Consider the following 21,161-nt stretch of genomic DNA (forward strand, 5'->3'; position numbering starts at 1 on the left):
TAAAAACGAGAATGACCCTATCTAGAGACAGTATTTGATTTGTCCATACTGGGCTTCTGTAGAAACATGGTGGTGCAACATGGCGGGCTCCGTGGAAGAATACTCCCTTTGTAGTTATAAATGGCTCAACCCAAGGTAACGAAAACATGATTCTTATTTTCAGGCGATTATACACTAATGAAATGATTGCTATTAATATTATATTGTATTTCTGCCAATAGATACCCCAAAATCCTACACACTGGACCTTTAAAATTTCATATTTTAAGAAAAAATTATACAAAAGACAAAAGAACAAACAAAAAGCAAAAACATACATGTGTTAATATGTGCCATCATTTTCAAATAAATTTCAAATATTTCAGTTGTATACAATGCTTATTATTATTTCGTTATTATTTATTTATATTTATTTTATTGTCTATATTAGATATTTTTAATTAGGCTACATTAATCAAACAGAGGTTTAGCAAAATACTTAAAGACAATAAACTAAAAATAATTTAGTATTTATTTATTCTGTCTGAGGTCCTCCAGTGCAAAGAAGTCTTGTAGATTTGAATCTACATTCCTAAAATTATTGATAATTGATATAATTGATAATTATTGTGGTAATGACATTATATTACATTACATTACAGATGCTATTATCTTAAGTGACTTACATTTCTTCCCATTACATAAACTGTGTGTCCGTGTACATGAGGGAATTTTACACCATAGTTGTTGTGGGATATTCTTTTACTTTGAAAGGCATATTAATCATCTTGACCTTTGACATTTCACTGCCCTGTTTCTCAATTCAGCTCCTATTCTCCCACCCATTTTTATTTACATTCATGAAATGTTTAACCAGAGTTAGGCAATATGCGATAAATCTTTGACTGAGCACCCAACCTTACACCTTTGCGCACACACTATACTACGGTATCACAGCTGACTCTTGAGGCAGTAAACCTGTTGGACAAGATGTCTGAGATACAAGTGGTGAACGACAAGACGTCCAACCGTGGTTGAAACATTTGTGAGACGTGGGAGGGCTTTGTGTTTACGGTTGCACTGTACTGACAGCATTTAAAGGACTCTGCATGTGTAAGTACGGCTTTGATATTTAAGCTTATTTCTTTGGGAATATGTTGATGTAATGTTACAGATACAGTAGGTACATGTCAGCTGTACTGTGTGGATTAAGTTACCTTTATTAGAGTGCTTTTAAAGGTATGTCAACGTCTCAAAAACTGATTGTCACATGCTCCCCATAGCAAATGTGTACTGTAATGGATTTGGATTGGAATGTAATTATGTGTTTTATGGGTTAAAGGTGTTTATGTTTCCTCTGTAAAGTGTAATTAGGTGTTACTTTTTGTTAAGATAATGTCCTTTCTCTCACAGGCGGGTAAACTCACAATGGAATTTGCTTGTGGCTTTGTTTATGTGCCGCCATCAGTGAGTCACAAGGACGGCCAAAGACCCAACGTCTTTAAGCGCTCAGGTGTGAATTCTTTCAGTCATTCCAAGACATAAGACAATATAACGCTTGTTTAAAAAGACATGTCACATTTCTGAGTCCATTTGTAGTTGTACTTGTATTTTTCTCAGTTCTATGGATTTCTAGCCAAACATACTTATTTCAGTGTAGCTTCAGTGGTGTTTGACACCTGAAAGAATTTCAGCTATCTAAAACATCAACACATTTTAGCGACACTGTCACAGGGTGTGTATCAGGCAGCAAGAAAGAGGCACTCAAATGCAGACAACCAGGCAGACAGGAACAGTTCTGTGAATTTATTAGTATCGATGATAAATAAACTTACAGGTAAAGGTAGTGAGTCAAAGGGAAGCAACCAAAAGTCCACAGGTTAACAGGAATGAGGCAGGGAAATGGTGCGGGCACATTTGAGCAGGAAGGCAGGAAGCAACACTGACAATCTGGAAAAGGGGCTGGCTGTGTTTACTGTACACTGACAGGATGATCAGGGAATGAATGTGACACAGGTGAGCAGAAGGATGTGGCTGTCAGCGTCTGAGGGCATCTGGTGGACAGGTGGAGGATGACAGTGACTCATGGGTGGATTATAACACAATGGGCCCCTGGTCACAAATATGCAAAGGACCCCAACACCTCTCCTACATAGGAGCAAGACACAGACTTTGTGGTGGTTTCCTCCTCCCATTTTTTTTGTTTGCATCTCTTTGGAGTCGTTTTCATCTTTTAAAGGTCTAAGTTTAATTTGTAATTTTGTGTGTGGTCATTTGTGTCTCTCTGTGGTTGTTTTTTGTCTCTTCCTAGTTGTTTCATGTCATATCAAGGTCATTTTGTGGGTTTTTATTGGCTTTTTGGCTATTTTATGTCTCTTTGTAGTCATTTTGTGTGTCTTTTTATGGTTGTTTTGTCTGACTTTGTAGTAGTTTCGTGTCTTATTAAGGTAATTTTGAGTTTTTTGTCATTTTTTGTGTCTCTTTGTGGTTGTTTTGTGTCTTCTGGTAGTTTTATTCCTCTTTGTAGTCATTTTGTGTGTCTTTTTATGGATGTTTTGTCTGACTTTGTAGTAGTGTCGTGTCTTATTGAGGTAATTTTGAGTTTTTTGTCATTTTTTGTGTCTCTTTGTGGTTGTTTTGTGTCTTCTGGTAGTTTTATTCCTCTTTGTAGTCATTTTGTGTCTCTTTTTATGGTTGTTTTGTCTGACTTTGTAGTAGTTTCGTGTCTTATTGAGGTAATTTTGAGTTTTTTGTCATTTTTTGTGTCTCTTTGTGGTTGTTTTGTGTCTTCTGGTAGTTTTATGCCTCTTTGTAGTCATTCTGTGTCTCTTTGTAGTAGTTTTACATCTCTTTATAGTTGTAATGCATCTCTGTAGTTATGTTGTGCCTGTGTTCTTGTTTTGTCTAAATGAGGTAATGAGGTCTTTTTTGGTCATTTTTTGTGTCTCTTTGTGGTTGTTTTGTGTCTTTTTGTTGTTTTGTTGTTGTTTTGTCTCTTTGTAGTTGTTTTGTGTCCTTTTGTGGTTGTTTTGTGTCTGTTTGTGGTTGTTTTGTGTCTTATTGTGGTAATTTTCAGTCCTTTTTAGATGTTTCATGTCTCTTTTTATTTTCTTGTGTCTTAATGAGGTAATTTGATGTCTCTTTGTGGTTGTTTTTGTCTCATTTGGGTGATTTTGAGCCTTTTTTGGTCATACTTTCCTGTCTTTTTGAATGTTTTGTGACTCTTTGTAGTTCCTTTGTGTCTTATTTAGGTAATTTTGTTTTATCCCTTTTTAGTCATTTTGTGTCTCTTTGTTGTCTTCTCATGTCTTATTCATGTAATTTGGTATCTGCTCTGGCCATTTTCTGTTTTTTTGTAGTCATGTTGAGTCTCTTTGTAGTCGTCTGTGTCTTAGTAAGGTAATTTGCAGTCTTTTTTGGTTTGGTAGTTATTTTGTGTCTCTTTGCAGTTCCTTTGCATGTCTTTGTAGTGATTTTGAGTCTCATCCTGGTTGCTGTTAACTTGGCTGACATTTTTAGGGTTACAACTAACAATTATTGTCATCATCAATTAACCAGTCGATTGTTTTCCCAAATAATCTATTAGTTGTTTGTAGGCCCACTCAGTAATCCATCCTTGCGGTGGCTGCAGTTTCATAGAAATGCACAGGCCTGGGGAAGCAGTGGGAATGGGAAGTGGAAAACAGCGGAGGCAGCTGTCATGACAGTCAGTCTCAGATTCAAATAGCTTCTTTGTTGACTCACCAGTTTGAAGAAATCCACCAAAGAGACACAAAGCTTTCTCTGTGCAGTCGCTACGTCTATCACTGACACGTCACCTGCTGTCAGGTCCATTCTCTGCAGGGTGGGGAAAGTCATTCTGGGATATATAGGAAGTCATAAACTGAAGTATGAGAGAGACAGAAGTAGTCCAATACTTAATCACAAAATCACTGCTAATTTATAAAAGTGTACACAGGTGGGCTTTTCCTTTCATCACAGCTTTCTGAGTGACTGGTTGGTTAAGTACCATTATGTATTATGCAATCAGTGACACACACAACCTCTCCTGTCTATCTTGGAGGAGAGATTCCTTTCAGATACTTTGCTTTTCTCAGTAAAAGCCATCTGCCACCTGAGTCACAATTTCTTCACAGCACAAAGGTCATAGCTGCACCAGTTGTTTTGTCTGCGCTCACATTTCTCCTGCAAGAAGCTGTTCTCAAATAACTGTATTTTTTTTTCATGTCTATGCTTTTTAGCTCTTCTCCCTCCTGTTAACCGGATCCGTCCTCGCAATCCTCCCCCTCCTCCGCCAACAGTCTCCGCGGAAGCCAAATCACCGAAATCCCTCCACTCTACCTCCAAGGATATTGAACAGTTGGAAAAGAGCAAGGAGGTGAAGAAGGCTGTGAAGCCCACACCCTTCTACGAAAATGCTGAATTTCACAATAAACAGCAGGCAGCCTCTTCCATCAATGCGACTCCTCAGCAGCAGACACTGCCTCGAAAAACAGGTACTGTGAATGTGCCAATATCAACGGAGAACATCACTCAAATTAAGAATTCCCATATGTTATTTCCATGGCTGAGTAAAGGTCAATCAATATTTGTGAACATGAGCTGTTCTCTCTCAAAGCCAGAAACCAGAGGAGGAAGTCTCAAACTTGTGATGTCATGGTATATAAAGTCTGGAGCTGCTCCAAAGACAATGAATGGGAGCCTGATTTTGTGGACCTACAGAATGTTTGTTTTCTTTTTTTACACCCAAATGAGCTTTATTCTGTTGACGTGTTCTCAGTCGTGAAACAGAAAATGTACATATAAACTCCAAACATCCCCCTGGGTGCTCTCCGCATCATCCAGAACATCTTTCCCAATTCATTGTCTAAGGAGCAGCTCCAGACTTCGTACCCTATGACAACACAAATTTAAGTTTTAGCACTCTAGTTTTTGGATTTGGGAGAGAGAGGTTGACATTTTCTCATATTTTTGGACTGTCTTTGACCATAGGAATAACATGAATGAATTTAGAAACTCAGCTCATTCCTACTCCAACTTTGTCACATATCAACGCTTGGTCATGGACTTGCCATGTCCAGATACAGCATGCAAGGTACCCTGGGTGCGTTGGTTGTTGATGTTATGTACAACACTGCACATTGATGCAACTAACACATGTGGTTGGGTTAAGGCAACAAAATCACGTGGTTAGGTTTAGGGGAAAAAAGAACAGGGTTTGGATTTACAGTCTTACGGGATGCAAACACAGCTCTCCCAGGTGAAAGTCTGTGTTTGTTGGACCCATCCACCACCCCTCTTGCTCACCCCACTTGGAGTTTCTCTGCCTTACTTTTCATTCTTGTTCCGCTGCATCATTAAGCTATAAAGGCAACTAGCCGGGCATTATGCCACTGTAAAGATGGCTTTGTTTGTTGGTGTGTGACGCTGCAAGGCACTGCCCAAACATCGGAGACCGGGTTGTGAAAATTGGGCGTGTTCTCCTGTAGTGTAAATGTGCTGTTAAACAATTACAATTATTTTCAACAAGTAATTAACCTCTTATTTCAGCGTTGTCCCCTCAGTCACAGTCCACTGAGGGCTACCAAACAAAAACAATGAAACAAAACATTAAAAAGTGTTTTTTTCAATCAGGAAACTTTGGCTCTCTTTTTCAGAAACAATCCAATTTATGGGATTGGTACAGAAGTGTAATGCATTTAGTTGAGAAAAAAAACATTGTGTGTTTATTCTGAATCAACAAAATTATTATCTCAGAATTAGTTTTCCCAGAAAGAAATCTGCTCTTGTTGTTCTGAATTTCCTAGATTATTATCTCAGAATTATGCGAAAAAATTATAATGGAATTTTTTGTGTCTGTATTAACACATTAATAATCTCGGTAGTTTAGAAAGATCTGAATTAACAAGATTGTTACCAAAGGAAAAAAGAGTAGGTTCTTTTCTCCATCAAAACAGTTCTCAGAATTCTGAGATAATAATTTTGTTAATTTAGAAAAATGAAGTGAATACATTACGCTTTCATAGACTGGTGCATCACAAGAGAGAGAAATATGTTTTAATGGGAATGTAAACACTAGCCCTTTAACTCTTTAGTTGTATTCATAGACAGAGACTGAGCTGCAGGTTGTATCACTGTGTTTAGTGGTCCAAAGCTCTTATGTAGGAATGTCATTAATCTGCAGCCTTCAAGATGCGTGACAGCTTTGTTTATTTGGGTGAACTGTTCCTTTAACACACTGCTCCTGTCTGCTTTACCCAGCTCTTCTCCCACCACACATGAAACCTGCAGCAAACACCAAGTCCCCTCCTTACAGCCAGCCACTTCCTTCCTCCAGTACCAACAGTCAGAGTTTTACCTACGACATCCCGGACAATGAGCCAGATTTAAATGCGCATCCCTGGGACCCAAACTATTCGTACACTGCACCAGAAGGCGCTGGGGGTGAGGTGAAGCTGCCAGCTGATACTAACAGTGTGTCGGCCCAGACATCAAGTAAACAGAATTTTTTTTGGTCAATACAACATAATGTATTTTCCAGATTTGGTGCTGCTTTGTGCGAACAGATTTAAAGACCAGTCAGCTCATCCTAGTTTATTCTGCTCTTAGCCCCACCTCTTCCTCCGAGACCTTCATTCATGAAGTCAATGCCAGAGTACCTGGTGCTGTTACCTGCGGGCCAGCTGTTGCCCTCATCGTCTCAGAAATCAAAATCACAATGTATCCCAACACCTACGCATAAAGGTAAATGTCTCCTTCAGGTTGTCAAAAGAATAACTCTCATTGTGAATGTTTTACTCCACCAATGCCTTGAACTTAAAGGGACAGTTCACCCCAAAATCAAAAATACATATTTTTCATCTTATCTGTAGTGCTGTTTATCAGTCTAGATCTTTTTGATGTGAGTTGTAGAGTGTTGGCTGTAGAGATGTCTGCCTTCTCTCCAATATAATGGGACTAGATGGCACTCGGCTTGTGGTGCTCAAAGTGCTAAAAAAAATACATTTAAAAAATTTAAGGTCAATGTTTCTTTCCAGAAATGATGATCTGGTTACTCAAGATAATCCACAGATTTTGTTGTGAACAGTTTCATGTAGGAACTACAGCCACTAACCATATCACCAAGCCCTCAACAAGCATGCATCTACTTAGCACATGCCCTCAGGAACAATGCGTAGCCTTGCAGCCAATTTTTCCCAGTGGCCACTTGCAGTATTGTAGTGAAAAAATCCCATGCGACCCAGAGTATTTTCCCCATGGGCCACCATGATAAAAGAGACATCAACTGGACACCTTGAACTGCAAACAAAGGTCAGTTATGACTCTTTCTATATGATTATTTTTTATCCATGTTTATATATTTGTAAGCTTTCCTAGAGCCAAGAAAAGGCTTTTTAACTTCATTTAAACACATCTGTTCCTGCTCCACGCATGAGTGCCTGAAGTTCATCTTTTGTTCCCATGTACTGACCCTTTTCTTCAAGAGCACCTGGGTTTTTTCTTGAGTATCATGTGATTAAGACGGTCCTCGAGCACACTACTATCTCATTCTTCAAAGCCAAGAAAAGCGTTTTAAAACTCTGTGACGTCATCACAATGTATAGTCTATAAGCTGAGCACGGACTTGCGGGGGAGACATTACTGCACAAGTAAATCCAGAAGCTAAAAACTTTATTTGTGTGTGCCAGGCAAGCAACTCCACTGGAATGAATAGGCTCCATCATGGCAACTGGTCCAGTCGTGGGGTCCAGATTTTTCCTTAGTCATTAGTTTGAGATCCCATAATTAAATATATTCAGCATCATACTTGCATTTGGGCATTTTGCTGAGCTAGTTTGCCGTCAATTTAAAATAAAGCGTATTTGCGAGTCACTTGCTAGTCATTGTTAATGTCTCGCGCTGTCACAAGCCTTTCTTCTGTAAGTAGATGCACGCTTCCATCTGTGCAGTGATATAGTTGGCGGGTGTAGTTCAGAAAGAAAATAGTTCCTACATGGAAGTGCTCACAACAAATTCTGCGGATTATCTTGAGTAACCAGGTCATAGTTTCCCAAAAGAGACATTGCTGTTGAGTTTTTCAAATGTATTTATCTGGCGCTTTGAGCACCACAAGCCGAGTGCCATCCAGTTCCATTATATTAAGAGAAGGCAGACATCTCTACGGCTGATATCTCCATCACACAAATGGCACTACAGGTAAGAGGAAAAATATGCATTTCTTCATTTCATTTGGACTGTCACTTTATCTTTAACAACTAAACTCCATCTTAAATGCCACATTAAATAGATAGGTCTTTAATTTACTTATAAAAATGTTTATTTTTTTAACGATCTCGTTCCAAACTCATGATCAGTAGATAAGGGGCCTCTGCCGGGGAATCCCAATGTGCTCCTTGTCAGTTTAGGAAAATTACTCTCAGAGGAAAGAGGTCAGTAAACTTTTATCATCACCATAAAATCTTCATTATCGCCCATCTACTTTGATTCTCAGTCTTATTGGCTTATGACTGTAATGATGTTTGCATATTTCCAGTGGAGACCATCCAAGGAGAACCCACCTCCTGTTCCCAGTGCGGTTCTGTGCTGGACACCTGCTACGACAATGTGGTAATTACATGCTGTATCTTTCATTCCATCTTCATCCTGAAACTGATAAGTGGCAACATGATTAAGAGGCATTGATCTTGAATGTGGATAATAACTGTAAATCTCCTTGTAATCATTACTGTGAAATACAGAGCATGACAAGTATTATTGATCATAACATAATGAATCAATGGATACTCAGTAATGTTGGTAATGTTTCTCAATGAAACTAACATTCTCTCCTTATGTTGAACTACAGGTTAATGAGTGTTACTTCTGTCAGCCCTGGGAGCAAACCAGCACACCCAGTATACCTCCGTGTCCTCTAAGTGGTCACCAGGATGGCCTCTTTTTGCTCTGTCCCAGTGAAAAGACCCTGTGCGCGACTGACACTCTGCTGCTCTTCTGTATTGACATCTCAGGCTCAATGAGCATCACCTCTCAGGTAAAACCACATGACCTGACACTGATCTGTTTACTGTTAAAGCCGTCTGTGACAGCTGGTGTTTCAAAGGCTCAATCTCTGTTGTTTTAAGGTGTCGGAGGGAGAGCATGTCTTCCACAGATCCCGTCTCCAGGTGAGGCCTCTTGTGTAAGCCTGAAAACAAACACTGTGTGAGTCTTAACATACTGTAGGTAGAGTCCATTAAACTCTACACAACATCATGTGTACATGCACAACACAGAGTACTATAACAGTAGCAGCTGTCCAAAGATGGTTTAAGATGCAGTTGTTGATAAGAAGTCATTGTCTTCAAAATCAGTTTGTCCAGGAAGCGGTGTTGCAGTGTGTTTGGACACTAAGTCAGCAAAATCCTGACATACGAGTGGGACTCATCACCTTCAACAGTCAGGTACGTACATGATCATCATAGACTTGATCCTCCTCTTTTTTTTATTATCTATGTCTGTTACTTAGGTTTGTGTCTGACATAAATGTGATTCGTTTTTCATTATTTTCCTGTATAGAAATGCAAGTGAGTGCAAATGCAAGTTGTTACTGTTGCCTTTTCATAAAGGAATACTTCACCTGCAAAATGACCAACTGTCTAACCATTACTCACCCTGTGTAATGTTGAATTCATGAAGGAAACTTTGTCTTCCTTGCATGCCTGTACGGTGAACGGAGAATCCATAAAGAGAAAATTTATTTAACGACAGCAAAACTATATCATACAAAATGTTACAAATGTTTTTAAGCAAAAATGCATATTTGGAAAGTATTGATCATATTACTGAATAAATGAGACTTGGATTATACTGAGTGAGTTGTGCAGAGTTTGTGAACAGATATTTTGATAGGAACCCTTTTCAATTCAATTTGTGAGGAAGGCTCTTTTTTTTATTTGTTATTTACTGTAGAGGCATGCGAAAATACAAATTTTTCTTCACATGTTGAAGGTAAAAAGTGGTGAGCAACTAACGCACAAATGGTCATAATGCAGGTGAAGTATTCCTTTAACCCTTGATGTTTGTGTTGCCAGGTGACAGTACATGGAAATGAGAATTTCACGTCACATTCCCTGTGTGGTCCTGAGTTGTCTGACAGCAACTTTCTGAAAGAGGCTGCAATTAGTTTCCCCATTCCACCTCCACTCTCACAGACTAAGGACTACCTACAGAGACAAGTCATGGGGTAAGACGATCAGTTGTTTTGTCTTTTATTGCATAATAGAAACGCTATCCTCAGACTAGAAAAGTGCACTCAGTAGAGCGCAGACCTCCGCCAGGTGACAGCTATTCACAGTTAGAGAATGCACGTGGCATTGCTAGGCCCGGGAGAATTGTCCCTCTAATCTCCCTTACAGTCACGATGGCGACAAAGTTAAGGGGTGCCTTATGGTGCCTAACCTTAGTTGATCCTAACATGCCCGGTATGGAATTAATCTGCAGATGCTCCAGTACAAAATGAGACCAAACTTTTCTATCGGTGTCAGTTTTTGAGCCACGACGAAGGCCAGTAAGGGACCTTGTTTTTAGCGGAGTCAATTTTCGGAAATTCCTTTCGCTCTCTGCTTTTGCTACATGATTTTGTTGCAGACCTGTGGCCCCTACGGTCCGGTTTAGAGGAGTGAGGAGTCAGCAGTGAATGATGGTATAAAACAGTCAATAAAACACGTTTTCAACAATTGTGAATCACCACAACCACGAGAGGTCCTTTAGCATACAATTGTAAATGTGCACTCAAAATATTAGGCTGATTGGTCCAGTAGTTTGCGAGATTAGCTGCTACAGACAGATACTCATACTTACACATGCATACACACACGATACACAGGGATAATAACATGTTGATTTGATTTGATTTTTGATTTTGATTTTCCTTGTTGAAAGATTATCTGAAGGTGGGACCACAGCTCTTGGTCCAGCTGCTCTCCTCACGATTGCAATAGCCTCCAGACAGCCAGGGGCCAAGGTAGGTTTGGTCATATTTACAACATCACACCAGTGCATGTTTTTAGTCCATAGATGATATAAAAGGAAACAGGTATACTGCACTGTGATGGTCACCTGTACTCATTTTATTTGAATAGATTTGTTTCTTGGCCATTTTCAATTTGTAAATTCTCTAAAAACAACACAATCCTGACCTGCTATCCCCGCTGATCTTGAAGGTGATTATCTGTACAGATGGGAAAGCCAACACAGAATTGGGGAATCTGGAGGTAGAGGATAATGATGCTTGCACCCTTCTCTCATCTACCATCTTCTACCAGGAGCTGGGGGACTATGCTGCTAAACAGGGGTTGGTACACATCTCCTCATCAATGTCGAGAATAGAACAAGCATTAAAATCAATATCATACTGCTGAGATGACAGTTAACACGCATTTTCACATGAATCACTGCTGCTCCGCCAACAAAAATAACTATAAGGCTGTAACCAGTAATTATATTAGTACTAATGAGGGCCTATAAAGGCTTATTATGGCTCGAGTGGTCTGGTGCTGTGCTGTAATGAAGTTCATACTTCTTTCATTAGTGTGACAGTGTCTGTGCTGGCCATAGAGGGAACAGACTGCAGGCTGGATGAGCTGGGAAGACTCGCTGATCGCACTGGAGGGAAAGTAAGATTTGTTGTATTGTGTATCAACATTTGGCAGATTTTTATACGGAGTGCCAGTATTTTTATTATGTATATCACTCATCAGATGTTGTTATCTGTGTGTTTGGTCCCCTAGGTGGTGATAGCAAGCCCCAATAGGTTGCACCAAGAGTTTGAGCAGATCGTCGAGAACAGGACCATCGCTACACACTGCACTGTCACATTACTGCTGCCCAACTCACTGTACGTTCTGCACTGTGCATACCTTTATTACTAATATTTCTAAATTCTTCATCAAGTAGTCTAGTCAGCACATGAATGCACTTAAAATTACTTGAATAATAACCACTGACTGATGTTGGTCCAGGTGTATGAGAGGCGAGAAGGAGGCAGGACACATAGGGACCAGAGAGGTGGGGAATGTGGACCCAGCTACAGAGATTACCTTCCAGTTTGGAGCTAATGAACAGGCCGCAGAAGGTGAGAAGAAACTGGTACAGTATGTCACCACTGACAGGCTGGGTAGTTTGGCATGCATGACAGTGTCTCACTGCAGACTATGAATCTGCATCCATGTCTTGCCACCACACATAGCTGCAGCCCAATGCTTTCATCCTGAAACTTCCCTGAATGGGCCTCAGGAAGTTCCTTAAAATAGAAATAAATAAGTTTTTTGATGGTGATGTAAAGATTGATTGCACAATATAATGGCTATAGAATAACGATACCATCTGCGTTTAGACAGGGTCCTTGTAAACCTCGTTTTTGCTTTGCTATCCTGTCTTCTACCTAGTATGATCTCCTGGGGCAATGTAGGCTGGATTTACAGCGCAAAGGAAGTTCGTCAACCATTGCACAAAATAAACATTATACAATTATGGATGTAGCCACAGTGATGCCACCCATTTTGAGGTTTTGAGTTTGGCATTTGGCCATTGCTGTCTTGTTTTTTTGGAGCCAGAAGTGATCATATTTGGATGAGACAATGGAGCTGGATCTGACTCACTGACTGTGGTGATGCCTTGCAGACAGCCTCTCACTCAAAGCAGCCACTCCCTAAATAATTCCTAAATTTAAGCCTCAATAAATTTAAATGAATTTTATAAAAATTCACCCCCTGTACAGTTGTCATGAAGGGGCAAATTAGCTACAGAGACCAAAACCGTTTCTTGTACCAGGCTGTAAACATGTTTATTTCTGCTGTGAAGTTGGGCATTTTTAAATGGGTGTCTATGGGATTGAGTTGCGTATAGGTTGCAGGTATATTGGTTGCATTCAAGGAACTGCAGTTTTTGACTCTTTCGTAATGACTTTATTTTTCAGCCCAGAGGTTGCCGCTTGTGTGCAACCAAGACAGGAAGAGGACAGGGCTTTTGTTTTCCCCAGTAGCTGTCAGTAGCTATCCCTGTTTACCAAAGAGTATTAATGTAAGTTCTGTGCCATTACTATCCCCAGTAGCAGACAACCAAAGACAACCAAAGCACCTTTGAAAACTGTGTCAGTAGCTAGGCTAGGCTGTGCCCTCTAGAAGCAAGTCTTTGTAATAGATAGTTGGTTAGGCTGACCAAACGTCCTCTTTTGCCCGGACATGTCCACTTTTCACGTCCTGTCCAGGGCGTCCGGGGGGTGTTTATAAATTGATGATAATGTCCGGTTTTCCTTGTGTGTATGTGTGCGTGTGTGTGTGTGTGTGTTAGAGCGCGGCACGGGCCGCATATTTCTGTCCGAACCCGACAGTCATTCTGTTTTGTTATGTCCGAAACCGAACCGAGCCCGACATTATTTAATTACTAAAGCACTGAGTTTGTGTCACACAGTTGTTATGGTTACAAGCTATTTAACAGGCCGGGCGTGCACCGTGGGTGCTTCACCGAGAGGGAGACCTCTGTGTTTGAGACGGGAGCGGGCGGCAGGAGGTCCGAGGCTTCCAGCGAGGGGAGAGGGAGAAATATAACAAAATAAGATAAAATAAGAAAACTTGTCTCCCTCTTTTATTTTATTTTCAGCGTTTAATCAAGGCGGGAGGTCCAAGAGTTCCAGCGAGGGGAGAAACAAACAGCCAGTGTGTGTGCATGTTATGTTCAGGTGTTGTCAAGTAAATAACAGTCCCCAAGCAATAAACAGGACAGACAATAGGATTTTATTTTATTATTTTTACGCTACATTTTCACTGAAAGCTGACTGAATCTGACCCGAGCCCAAAAATAATTTATACATTTTTGACCAAACCCGGCCCGACCCGTCAGGTAGGCCTACCATCGGGACCCGTCGAGTAGGCCTACTGTCGGGACCCATGGGGCTCCGATCGGGTAGCCACACTCTAGTGTGTGTATGTGTCCCCTATCTATACGGGCCTATCTCAATTTCTGCCTTTGAGAGATATTATTTTGTAATATAACTGAATTTTCTATCCATACATATAAACTTTAAATATATTAAAATTATAAGGCATCTTTGAGTAAACGGTGAGTATCATTTAAGTAGGCTATCTCGTGACCGGGCCTAGTGTCCTCTTTTTTGGAAATCAAAATATGGTCACCCTATAGTTGGTCATCTGAAAATCATCACTATATGATGAAGTCATAACTTTGGTGATCCCCTGATTTCTCCTTTGTTGCCATCATTGGGTCCAAATATTAATTTGTCCAATATTTTGGTTTGTAACTAAATACCTGCCACAATATCCCATCGACCTTTGCTGTTCTTTGCATTTAGTGTCAATTAGCAACTGTTGGCATGCTAACAGGCTAAGCTAAGAAGGTAAATCCTGGTAAGTAAACATCAGCATGTTAGCATAGTTGATGTGAGCATGTTAGCATGCTGATGTTAGCATCAGCTAAGTGGTGCTAAAGCCAGAGCTGACTCCTCATACAGGCCAGACAGGGTTCCCCAACTTAATATCCTCTTGCTATGACACATTAATGAGACCTTTTAAAGGATTTTATGTTCTCAGCAATGTTTATTTCCCGGGGTCAATCTGTTTAAGTCACCCACCTACAGCTCATAGCCTACTGATGTTATGCTCCTTCTTTTTGTACAATTTGAACTGCAATGTAAAACACCCACCTCCCTTTGTTTGTTTGCAATTTGAACTGCGAAGGTAGCCCTTACCAATCTCTTACAATGTTAGTTCATGTCAAGAACGTTGGATCTTGAGAACACAGTACACTGGGAGCAGTTTGACTCATTCAGCCACTGCACCACTTATACTGGTATTTGCTAATTTTAGTTGTACATCTACATCTGTAAACCAAGCCAGGCAATGACACCATATGGTCACAAAGCAACACACACTGTCTCTGTGCTCCAAAAACACTTATGTAGATTGTTGTTTTTAAAAAAAAAACCCTGAAAACTTCGATTTATAATTGTGTCCTTTTTGTGTTTGTCTTCAGCGTCAGTGCCTGCCCCTGGTAGCCGTGTGTCCATCCAGCTGCAGATCAGGTACAAACACAGGAAGGGACAGACAATGCTCAGAGTGATCACCGCGGAGAGAGATGTTACTGACGACAGGTGATAATAATGTTTCCATAATTACAGTATTTTTTTTCTCTCTTTTGTGTTTTGAGATTACCTCTCCCTCTCTCTCTCTCTCTCTCCCTCTCTCTCTCTCTGTCTCTCTCTCTCTCACACACACACACACACACACACACACGCCACTGAGCTGTTTGCATGCTTATTTCCTTCTTGTAAGCTTAAACAAGTCATTATCTTCTGACGTCTTTAATCAATGAGGCGTTCTCACCCTGAGGACAACAATTGATTAGATGTATTATTTTATACCAATCTCAGTGAGCCTTTAGGCACAGCAGTTTTGAAAATCCAAGGAGACTGGCTGTTGCTGAGATACAGGAGCCTTCACATCATGCAGAAATGATTGCACCATGTAAAGCATTTCTCACCCATTCTAACATTTAGTCACACAGTAAATGAACCTCTCAACTCAGTCCGCCTGCTTCATATACTGAATGAAGGTCACGCAATTCATCGTCTGAGCCGCTACAAAGTGGCTCCTGTGTGTGTTTGCACAGTAATATAATGGCAAGGCTGAAGCTGTAAATGTTGAGAAGCACTCTCATGATAAAAGTGTGGCCCTCCTCCTCAGCTCGGCAGCCCTGTCCTCCCTCTCTCTGGCCATCATTCAGCTCAACTCGTCACAGGCCAGTGCCGCTCTGGCTGTCAGAGGCCGCTTCGTCGACGCCAGGAGGGAAGGAGAGCTGCAGAGGAAGCTGATCGAGAGAGCGATGTGAGTAACAGGAGTCATGGAGGAAACTCTGACTGACATTAGTGTGTGGGCAATATGTAGAATGAGAGCTACTTAATGCTGATGTCTGACAAATGGATTTAATGAGGCCGCCCTCATAGTCTATATCCTCAACACGTGGAAAAAAGACAAAAGACAGGGAAAATGACGTCCAGTAATTGTGCAGGTGAAATTAAAAACCAGTTTAGGAACATTTTTACATGAAATGTTATGAAACAAAAATGTGAGTTAAGATGCCAAACTGTATTGCAGAAATAGAAACAAGAGGATGCAAAGGTTAAAAGCGAGTTAAAGGAAAATGAAAATCAGATGGCTCTTGACATTAAAGGAGTTGTATGTGACATTCAGAGCATATGATTCAGAGTCTGGGGCAGGATAGTCTCCACATGGTTCTCAATAACTGAGTTTTCACCAAACACTTTGGGAATAGTATCCCTGAACCAGTACGTAAGCCGTACAGACATGTACATAACCCCTAGATCTGTTTAGTGTTTCTATTGCAGACAGTAGCCCACTCTTAAATGTAGTTGGGTTGTCACCACATCACTGCTGCTATTAGCTCTCGCCTCTTCACCAGGCATGCAGAGGAACATCTTTACCTTGCTGATTGTCAGTGGAACGATGTTGAATGCCGACAGTTTCAAAAGAAAAACGAACAGACTGGAGTGTTTACTGTTTCTGTCACAGTTGCTGGGATCTATAAAAATAGCAGTGTGTTGAGTTCTTGTTGAGCAAGAGAGACGATTCTTTATCGACCAATCAATGGACTACGATGTTTCTAGCTCCACCTTTTAGTATCGGATCAGTGTGTGACGAAAAAACGGGACGGAATGGAACAGTTCTATCGGCACCATCCACAACTTTGATGATGGATACGCAGAAATAACTGCTCTCATGTGTCACAGATTAAACTGAACCAGAGGAAAAAAGGGCAACATAGAGGTTGCCAAGCTGGCAGGTAGCAGCTAGTGGTGTACTGCTATATTAATGGTCTGCACGTTCCATACAGCTCCTTTAAATCAGTCAAATACAAATAATCTGATGAACTGATGCTTTTATTGTTTATCTCAAACTGGTGAACTTTTTTTTTAAGTCAAAAGTTCATGAGTAAACGAATCCAAGGCTTTTTTTCAGACATAATTTTATGGTTCATTCAAAATTATCATTTCAAGTTAAGCTTGTTTACCACGCTTCTATTTTTTTGCTTTTTTCCTCGTTATCAACTTGATGTTATCAGTAAAATGACAGTACGTGTCTGAATGCTGTAGATGTAGAATATTTCTTGGCAGATACTGTAATGTACAAAGTGAGTCTGTCTGTGTTTGCAGAGAGCATAATAGCAGTGCAGAGGACCATCAGACATACCAAGAATGGGTTAAAACAATGGAGCCCATATACAACAACATACATAACTTCACAAGGGTGAGTATTAGCATCTTTTTAAATCAGGTTCAGTGTCACACGTTGGTTAAAATGACCATAACGAACTCTTTGTTCTTTGCAGAGACAATCTGTGGTTTCAGACTTGCAGGTAATTGACGTCATGTCCTTATAAATTACTAAAATACTGCTTGGTACAAGAATACTCTGCCTGTTTTGCTTAACTTTTTATGGTAATCCTTCCTTTTATTCACCTCCCACCAGTCTCTAACAGACGCTGGTGCAGCGCTGCTTTACACCATGAAGCACAGCAACAGGAAGTCCATCTCAGTGAAGAATAAACATAAACTCTAGCCAACTGTCTGCCTCCACCTTTTATCTTGTTGGAAGCAACTCAAGTCATGAATGACACGGATAAATACCGCTGTTTGACTTTGATTATCAGGCTGAATAAATATCCCTCACGTATTTCAGTGTAAATAATGTATTGCAGTATATCAACATGAAAGACGGTCACTTGTATCATAAAGAAACTCATTTCTCAGACCTCAAATGATTCCTGTCAGTGTTGTATGTCAAAACTGCTGAGGCAGTACACAGAGTACATGGGTGCGTGTTTGAAACTGTTTGGGTTTTTCACTAATCAAAACACACAGGAAAAACCTGACTCAGAGCCAACACCTAGATCCTTTAGTGTCATCAAAACACACCTCACTACATACTGTATGTCAACCTCCAGCGGAGTTCATACAGTTCTGATAATTATGTAATTGCATTCATTTCTTTGTACCTTACTTGGCCATGCAATAGAGAATTTAATCAAACAACAGCAGCAAAGCATTATGGTTTACTTTATTTTAAAAAACATACAATATATATTGTGGTTCAGACATAGCCATAGATTTCAGGGGCAACGCGGCCCCTTACACCCCACCCCTAAAAATATGATTAAGATTACTTTTATTTTGACAAATTTAAAGACATTTCCACTTTAAGGTGATGCGGAAAAGGCATACATTTGTGCAAAAAAAATCACCGTGAGGCAGGAAATTTGTGACTGACATCAAAATTTCCTGACGGCAGACCCTGAAGTATAGCTCTACAAAGAAAACTGGATACAACATTGGAGGTAGGGCTGCAACTAACGATTATTTTCATTGTCGACTACTCTGTCGATTATTTCTTCGATTAGTTGACTAATCATTTTATCGAAAAATGTGTGAAAATGTTGAAAAATGTTGGTCTGTCTCTCCCAAACCCCAAAATTATGTCATCTAATGTCTTGTTTCGTACTCACGGCAAAAGGTTTTAGTTCACCGTCATGGGAGAGTGTGTAAAGCTGCCAATATTTGAATGTAAGAAGCTGCAATATGAGTATTTTGGGGTACTTAGTACTTTTCTATGAAAAATGACTCAAACCAATTAGTCATCAATTAGTCGGCTAATCGTTGCAGCCCTAATTGGAGGAGGGCACCTCAGTGGAGAGACTTCTTCAAGCCCCAAGATCAGATTGAAGTTGGTGAAGATGGCTTTAAGCAGTATGATGTCATTACTGCTCTGGACATGGACGCCATGATGAGTACAATCTATGCATGGTTGGACAACCCAGTGAAGTTCGAGAAGTCTCATGACGTCAATAACACCCTGGATACTGAGATTGTCCCAAAGTCCCAAAGACTGACGTGCTCAACCAATGCTACTGTATTTCCATCCCATACCAAGAATGCAAAAAGAGGAAGTGCTCTAGGAACTACACGGTGCCAGACCCCCCAGCCTCTTCGACAGCCACGTCTGGTCCATGCATTTGAAACACGAGAACATCGAAACTCGGCTTGAACACTCGAGACTTCCACTGGCTGAGCAGCTAACTTCAGGTAAATGATTTAATGATGGGGCTCTTCTAGACTTATGAAATGTTTTGGATGGATCAAATCTAAATAGTGAAATGAATCATTTCACAGGGGTTGTGGCACTCAGAAAAACGTATCCACTGATTTACAGGCTCTTTCACAATGTAAGTCTATGGGAAAAAGCGTTTTTGGGCCACGGACCTGAATGTTGTAATTCCATATTTGGCCACTATGTAAAATTGCCTTCAAAGCCCAGTGCTGTTCCTCAGCCCCCCATTAGTGTTGTAATGAAACCTACGCCCTTTTGTTTACAGGATGCATAAAACAAACTGTGAATGTGTTGATATAATTCACATAAATCAGAAAAAACTGTGTCAATATTAAAGTTTCGATGTTTAAAAGTTGCAAAGGCAGTGAGCACTGGAGCACATACAAAATAGGGTTGAACAATAATCATGCCTGAGATGGAAGCAAAGGCATAAACAGATGTGTTTCTCTGGGGCAGCCCTCAAAACACAAACATGCAACTCTGAGCAGATGTCTGTGGAGCATATGGACCTAAAATTCAACGTTGGCAAGTTCCAAGAAAGCAGAATATGTGTATATGTAAATATGTTTCAGCCAGAATATGCAGGCTGATGCTGAGTAAGTAGAACCCTACTGTGCCTCTGTCTCTGTGGAGATCTATGACCATCTTGGCCCCGGGTTTGTGGACACAACCTGGGCCTCCAGCTCCACATCAGTCCTTCCATGAGAGCTCCTCTTCTTAGTCAGGGAGCACAAGTGGGAGGAAAACAGCTCCATCAGCAGGACAGAGAGGACACCCAGCACGAAGATAAAGTTCCAGGCCACCGTCATAGGTTTGTGGAAGTGCCTATGAAAACAGACTCTGGAGCAGATGCGGTCCCCAGTGCCATTGCAGGTTGAGTCAGCCTCCAGTTTGGTAACAGGCAGCTCTGCCAGGAAGAGGATCACCAGGCGGACACACAGGAAGCCAAACCACAGGGAATGACACTTGTAAGTGGTGGGGATGAGGCCTGTTACTATGGCTACCGTCGGCACTCCTGGCTTTTGTGTGGGAATGTAAAGGTAGGGAAGTTGAAAAAAAAAAAAAGCACGACTGCTGAAATTGTAAATACATTTTAAGACACATGATTTCACTTTCAGTCTAGTTAATATACAGTGTTTCAGGAATTTTATCTTAAATTTTAATTGATTTTGTCATTTCAACATGTTACCTTTGTATCCACCCTGTTTTATTGGTTTTCACCTCAAGTTATAGGAGGTCCGTTGTATAAGCCTGTAACTTCTTGACCTCTCTGATCAAATTCATTTTTCATTATCTGGATTTTAATGCAGTCTTATGTGTCCAAGTAAAGTAAAAAATCAACTGTAAAAGAATTACAAGCTACCTAACGAGTATAAAAACTGAAAAATTGTCATTCAAGTTAAACAGAGAATGAACAGAATATAATGAAAAGTCTCATTTTCTCTGCCCTGTACTATAAATGATTTTTCCATCTTTAAATGAGACACACCTCTGGGTCACAGGGCACACACACAAAGGAAGCTTTAAGGAAGCATGAAAACTGTTACTTAAGGCATTTAAATGTCACATTAAATATATAAAGCGGTTTGTACATATGGATTGAAGTGGTTCTTAATGTATGTCAAGGTACATCAGTTGTCATTAATGGGAATAAAGTGCATAGCAGTAAGAGAGCTCACCTTTAAGAGTTGTCGCTTTGGATGCAGTCCTTTACGGGTGCAAGAAATGTCATTGTCATCAGTATGTGTGTCACAGTTTCACACCAGATGATATGCAGACTTTTTAGGATGCTCATGCAGGATACAATACGAGAAAACATCCCTACATTTTTTCTTTTACACATTACACATATTTTATTGGTATAAAAGGTGATTCATCTGAATGAACAACTGACTTACGATTTTTTTTGGTTTGTTTTTTGTAATCAACATTTTTTATAACATTAGATGACTGATAATTACACAGTAAAACAGTTACAAATTGTTTGTTCCGACAAAATGTAAATTC

General features: G+C 40.3%; 2 protein-coding genes across 3 annotated transcripts; one reads left to right on the forward strand and one right to left on the reverse strand.

Moving 5' to 3' along the window:
• Nucleotides 1–665: 665 nt before the first annotated feature.
• LOC117246804 (circularly permutated Ras protein 1-like) lies at nucleotides 666–17,808 on the forward strand. Of its 2 annotated transcripts, none has more exons than XM_033610782.2 (21): nucleotides 666–1,092; nucleotides 1,393–1,492; nucleotides 4,221–4,475; nucleotides 6,241–6,474; nucleotides 6,589–6,723; nucleotides 8,337–8,408; nucleotides 8,513–8,586; nucleotides 8,825–9,010; nucleotides 9,102–9,143; nucleotides 9,330–9,419; nucleotides 10,050–10,201; nucleotides 10,900–10,981; nucleotides 11,181–11,311; nucleotides 11,549–11,633; nucleotides 11,748–11,854; nucleotides 11,979–12,091; nucleotides 15,007–15,124; nucleotides 15,717–15,857; nucleotides 17,204–17,297; nucleotides 17,380–17,406; nucleotides 17,520–17,808. In XM_033610782.2, exons 2-21 carry the CDS (start codon nucleotides 1,408–1,410, stop codon nucleotides 17,607–17,609), a joined length of 2,313 nt encoding a protein of 770 aa, XP_033466673.2. In that variant the 5' UTR covers nucleotides 666–1,092; nucleotides 1,393–1,407; the 3' UTR covers nucleotides 17,610–17,808. The 2 variants fall into 2 exon arrangements, with proteins under 2 accessions (XP_033466673.2, XP_033466671.2); XM_033610780.2 differs by having other exon boundaries at nucleotides 668–1,092; nucleotides 8,334–8,408.
• A 1,750-nt stretch (nucleotides 17,809–19,558) lies between these two features.
• Nucleotides 19,559–20,886, reverse strand: gjz1 (gap junction protein zeta 1). The gene is given in 5 exon segments (XM_078163681.1): nucleotides 19,559–19,564; nucleotides 19,627–19,710; nucleotides 19,713–19,804; nucleotides 19,807–20,173; nucleotides 20,869–20,886. Coding segments are annotated over 5 exon segments (567 nt in total).
• Between the last annotated feature and the right edge of the window lie 275 nt (nucleotides 20,887–21,161).

The sequence above is a fragment of the Epinephelus lanceolatus genome, chromosome 21, assembly GCF_041903045.1.
Source record: "Epinephelus lanceolatus isolate andai-2023 chromosome 21, ASM4190304v1, whole genome shotgun sequence".
NCBI lineage: Eukaryota > Metazoa > Chordata > Actinopteri > Perciformes > Serranidae > Epinephelus > Epinephelus lanceolatus.